At 55.3% G+C, this 5,479-nt stretch overlaps 1 protein-coding gene across 1 annotated transcript in view; it reads right to left on the bottom strand.

Annotated features, from left to right (window-relative positions):
* Positions 1-5,297: 5,297 nt before the first annotated feature.
* Positions 5,298-5,479, bottom strand: part of Gjc2 (gap junction protein gamma 2) — an 8,615-nt gene continuing 8,433 nt past the window's right edge. Inside the window, exon 3 of the mRNA XM_048801249.1 lies at positions 5,298-5,368. Within this exon, the coding sequence (XP_048657206.1) occupies positions 5,298-5,368 (71 nt within the window). The remainder of the gene's footprint in view (positions 5,369-5,479) is intronic.

Here is a 5,479-nt window from a genome sequence, read left to right as displayed (position 1 = left end):
ATGCTAAGTTTTTTGAGAAACTGCCAACCTGTTTCCTAGAGAGCCCTCGTCTGTTTTGGCTACCATTATAAAGTGCTGCAGCCAGGGTGTGGGGTCTGTCAAACAGTAGTTTTTTGTCTGGACGTTCTTGAGGCCAAATCTCCAGATGTGCCACAGGTCTAGTTTCTGGTGAGGCCGTCTGTCTTCTCCGTGTCCTCGAATGGTCATTACTCTATGTATGTGTGTCCTAATCTTTTCTTATGAGGACACCAATCCTGTAGGATTAAGGTCCCAGCAGTGACCACATTTAACCTAACCATGTCCTTTAGGGCCTCATTTCGAAGTCACACTGAGGTCAAGGACTGCGGTGGCCTGAATGCCTATTCAGCTGCTACAGCTCAAGAGTAACTTCCTGCAGGCTAGAAGTCCAAGGTCTAGGCAGGGCAGGTTACAGTGAGGGCTGCTGCCTGGAGGGGCAGGGACCTCCTGGGGTCCTTTTATAAGGACTCATCCCATCAGGAGGCTCCCCTCATGACCTCATCATGTCCCAGAGGTCCTACCTCCTGACACCATGGCCTGGGAGAGGATTTCAACCTAGGTGTGGAGAGGTGAGAATGTTCAGTATCCTGTGTTGATACACTCCCAGCTCACGGACACCAAAGGAGTGACAAAAGGAACAGTCATGTGGCTGTCCCCTCTGTTCCTGATGGCCCACTTCGTACTGCCTCTTCCTTCTGCACAGTCTCTCACATTTTGCTCTTTTGTTTGCTGGGCCCTGGGGATGTTGGCTGCAGGCATAGGACTCACCATCTCCATGTGTCTCCCAAGGACAACGACAAGTGCCTATACCTCTAGCCTCTGAGCAGTGACATTGTGGCATGACAGACACCACCAGCCTCTCAGCTACCATCATGCCCCCACTGGTCTCCTTCTAGCCAGTGTCACACATGGTTTGGCTGTGATGGTCATGTCTCTCGCCTCATGGGCCCTCCCCAGGACCACCCATGGCTGAACTTAGGACGTCATGGCAGGAATCACCTGCTGAGGAGCCACAGCCACCCCAGGGCACTTCTTGGGGAAGGGTAAGGGGGCCAGTTGTGGCTCAGTGCAGGGCACCTGTGCATCAGATTGCCCTGGGACCTGCATGCCATCTCCTTTTTCCACAGCTGTCCACTCTGGCCCAGCATGTCAGAGCTCCTTTGAAGGTCTTGTGTTTATGGTCCTGAGCTCCAGGCAGGAGGGATGTTTTGTGCAGCTACTCGCAGTACCTGTTCAGATGACAGCAAGGGAGCCTGTATGGAGGGGCCGTGGTGAAGGCAGAGGAGAGCTGGAGCTCCACGGAGGTGGGTTGGTTGGTAGCTGGAAAAACAACCAGGAGAAGATGCAGGTGAGGGCTCCGACTGGACCCAGTGGCAGGATTCTGCTGTGGGCAGGCCAGTGACTAAACATCCCTGGGGATGAGAAACCATCAGATGGTGAGGGTGGGGCTTCTAGCTAAAAGTGGAGTTTTCCCCCCAGGACTGGGAACTGAAACCCAAGAGCATTCTACCACTGAGCTACATCTATAGCCCTTTTTATTTTGAGACAGAATCTCATTAAGTTGCCCAGGCTAACCTTGAACTTGAGATTCTCCTGCCTCAGACTCCCAAGTAGCTGGGATTACGGCTGTGTGCCATGAATGTCTATTCTTTACAGGTATGTGCCACCATGTCCAGCTAAAGCTGAATTTTATGAGGTTCTGACTGCAGTTTGGCCAAACAGAGCATCTTTACCGGAACTCGCTGCTGTACCCCAGGTTCCAGGCAGCCCTGGCACATACTGGCACTCAGTTAATACTGGAGGAATTAGCAAGTTACCTGCCAAGGCATCTCTACAGAAGACACTTGAGCTTGTGAGTCTGGCTGTGATCAGGCCTCAGTCTCTGGACTTTGCCTTCGAGGCCCCTCTGTCTAGCCCAAATCCTATGGGGCTGTGGATCCCTCCCATTTGGGCCTGACCACTGTTGAGGCAGAACCTGGACTGGCAGAGGCCCAGGCAGAAACCCCAAAAGTTCCCCCACCCTGGGGGCCCTTGGGCCACAGGCTTCCTGATTGACAGCAGCCAGGCTGGAATGCACTGCCTGCCCACCGCCCCCTCCTCTTCCCTGGGCTGGAGGGTGACCTGGCACCTCCCTGCCAGCCTCAGTGAGGAGAATGGAAGCCAGGCAGGACAGCACTGGCAGGGGGCAGCACCCAGGGCTGCGGTCACATTCCGCAGCCCTCACATCAGCCCATCTCTGGCTTCCCACCCATGCAGGGCTAGCAGGAAGGGCACACAGGCAGCTTATCTGGCCTCTCAGAGCTGGTCTGGCCTGCAGCGCCCTCCAGGCCCACCCTGACTGCCAGCCAAGACCCACTGGGCTGTTGAGATACAGGCAATCAGAGAAAATAAGATGGACTTTGCCTTTGGGTGGCCAGGTGTGTGTGGGAGGGAGGCTCCAGGAGACAGGGACTCATCCTGTGGGGCTGGCTTCAGTAGGGGTGTAAGAGCTGGGAAATGGCCGACCTGTGTCCCAGCCCAATTTCCCCAGGTAGCTATGGTTTCCCGTTTTCCTCTTTCTTGGCTTCCTCCCACCCAGGGGAAGGAGGAAGGAGCTGCCCCATTCTGCCTCTGAACCTGGCCCTGTCCAGCCCTGCCCTCTGCGCATTCCAACCTGATCCTGCTCCAGGGCCTGGCCCGTGTCCCAACAACCCCTAGGCAGTGTCCAGGCTTGGCCTGGTTCCCTTGTGGTCATCCCATGCAGTCAGGGAAACTGAGGCATGGGGAGTTTTGTCTTCAGTAGCTCGGTGTCTTGCCTTGTGGTACTGGGGAATCAAACCTGGACCTCATGCATGCTGGACAGATGTTCTGCCACCAAGCTATCCCCCACAGCCTTATTTTACTTTTGAGACAGGGTCTGTCCCAGCTGGCCTTGAACTTGCCTCTGCCTCCAGAGGGGCTAGGATGACAGGTGTACCACAGGCGTGGCACCTAGTGACTGTCAGGCAGCAGGTCTATGTGGGTGGGTTTCTTCCCCAGAATGAGGAGGCCAGTAATCTCTGGGCTGCCTCTTGCACCGTTTGAGGCAGCCCTCCTACTAGGGCTCAGGCTCAGGCTGGAGGTCACCGCTCTTCCCAGGTGTGGAGGACATGGCCTTGGAGGTGGGACCTGCAGATCCACGGGAGCCAAGGACAGTGGGGGTGCTCCGGATGGGAAGATGGGGCAACAAGACCTAGTGATCCCCATGAAATGCTCACCAAACTGATGGGCTCAGTGGCCCCTAAGCCCCCAGGTCTCTGGGAGGAGAAGTTATCCCTTGGGGCCCCTTTGTCCACCTCCATGCCATGTGGCTTCCAGCTGGACATACGCCATCGTACTTGGGCAGCGTCTGAAGTCCTAAACCTGGGACCTTAGAACGAGGCTGTGTTTGAGGTGGGCCTCCTAGGAGGGTGTTAAGGTATGGTGAGGTCACTGGGGTGGGTCCTCATCCTACAGGACCCAGGGCTACTGCGAGATGGTGGAGAGGAAAGGGTGGGGAGGGAGGTGGAGGCAAGCCCAGGCGGAGGCTGGGGAAGCCTGCCCTGCCTGCACTGTGCCTGGGACCTGGGGATGGAGGAGAAGCAGGTGGTGGCAGCCCAGCAGGCTGAAGCTCCCTTTGCAGCTTCCCTGTCACCTGGGTCCCTCTGAACTGGCTCCAGCAAAGGGGTGTGTACAGGCTGGAGATCTCCAGAGGAGCAAAACCAGCCCGAGATCTGGAGACGTCATCTGCTTGGGCTGTGTGACAGTTCCCTCACACGCCCTCGGCTGGGCCACAGGGTGCCCAAGTGCCTGGCCAAACATCACTCTGTAGTTGATGACAGTTATTATATATATCATAAAGAACCAGAGGGCAGGATTCAAAGGCTCAGCACACAAAGACGTTTTATACATTGTAGACATCTAACCCATAACGTGCAATTATTATACGTCAATTAAAAACAAAATTTCAAAAACCATTATTGTGAGTGTCTGGAGAAGTGTTTCCCCACAAGATTAGCCTTTTGGTAGAGGAAAGCCAATGGTGGGCCTCATCCAATCAGGTGAAGACTTGAACAGCACTGGTTAAGTTGAGAGAGGGTGAGAGCCATGCCCAATCCCAGGCTTGGCACCATAGTTCCAGCACAGAGACCTTCCTTCGCTAGCAGCAGCTCCTCCAGCAGCACAGCTCCAGATCTGGATGGCCTCTAATGTGGAACTTTCATTAGGAGATGCTGGCAGGTAGCCCCGCTGAAGGAGACACCTGCTCTGGATGGTGTTTTCCTACCCTCTTAGAGACCACATCCAGAATCACCATCCATGACTTCGTGGGGCAGTGCTTAGTTTGGAATGAGGATTCACCTGGGGACACAGGTCCCCTAGAGCCAGGGTTCATCTGGTGCTGAGCCTAAAGTCAGGGCTCCTGGAGGTGAAGGTCAGCTGGGGCTCAATCAACTAGGCCCCAGAAAGGAAAGGGACTTAGCATGCACTTGGCGCCTGGCCAGAGTCAGCCTGCCATTAGACTTGGGACTCAGCCAGGGTTTGAACCAGGGACTCCAGAGAGGGGTTTTCAGCCCAGGAAGGTGGGGAGGCAGCTATGTCACCTGGGGTCTGCACCAAGATGGCCCCCTGCTGGGAGTGGCAAACTCTGGCCAGCATTCCAACATCTCCAGCGCCTGAGATGGACTGCCCTGTCCATGAGTGGCAGAACAACCTTGTGCATGACTGTCCTTTGTTTCCTAACAAGTGTGGCCTCCACTTCCTGGCCCCAGCACACTCCCTGGCACCCAGTGGCACCATCTTGTGTCTGATAATGACCTTCAGGAGCTCCATCTCAGGCCTTGCTCCCTGCTTGTCCCTGGGGAGAGGTCTCCCAGCCAGGCTGGTGCTGAGCTAGGTGCCCCCTGTGGCTGGTAGTGGACACTTGGGCACACATGTGCCTGCTTACATGTATGCAGTCACATACATAGCCACAGTGCATGCGGTTACCAGTGTGCATATTAACACAAACTCACTCGTGCTCAGATGTACACAAGTGCACACACCCTGTTGTAAACAAAAGTTAGTTTTATTTTGCTCCCTTAGTTCCAAAGCTGGCTCTGAATTAGGAAGGCAGGCAGAGAGGTCATGGGCAGGCTTCCCAAGACCCCTTCCTCTAGCATAACCCAGCCACAGGTCCCCAACCACTGCTTTGTCAGTCTAGGCAGCAAACCTTAGCTGATACTTTTTGCCATAGAGGCTCAGAGAAGGGGTGGTCCTGTCCATCAAAGGTCCTCTGCAGAGTGTCACCCCAGGAGAACCAGGAACTGGTGCAGGTTGGGGCTGAGCCCAGGACCCTCTGCCTGTCCTGGGATTGCTGGAACCAGGGCTCCAGGCTGAAGGTGTGGCAAAGGAACCACATATTGTGGCAGCGAGTGGAAACTGCAGTCCCCAAAATGTCTGTTCCAGGGACTCAGGTGGTCAGTGG

The sequence above is a fragment of the Marmota marmota genome, unplaced genomic scaffold (assembly GCF_001458135.2).
Source record: "Marmota marmota marmota unplaced genomic scaffold, marMar, whole genome shotgun sequence".
NCBI classification, from domain to species: Eukaryota; Metazoa; Chordata; class Mammalia; order Rodentia; family Sciuridae; genus Marmota; species Marmota marmota.
Note: the sequence above shows the minus strand (reverse complement) of the source record. Positions and strands in the feature narration are given on the sequence as shown.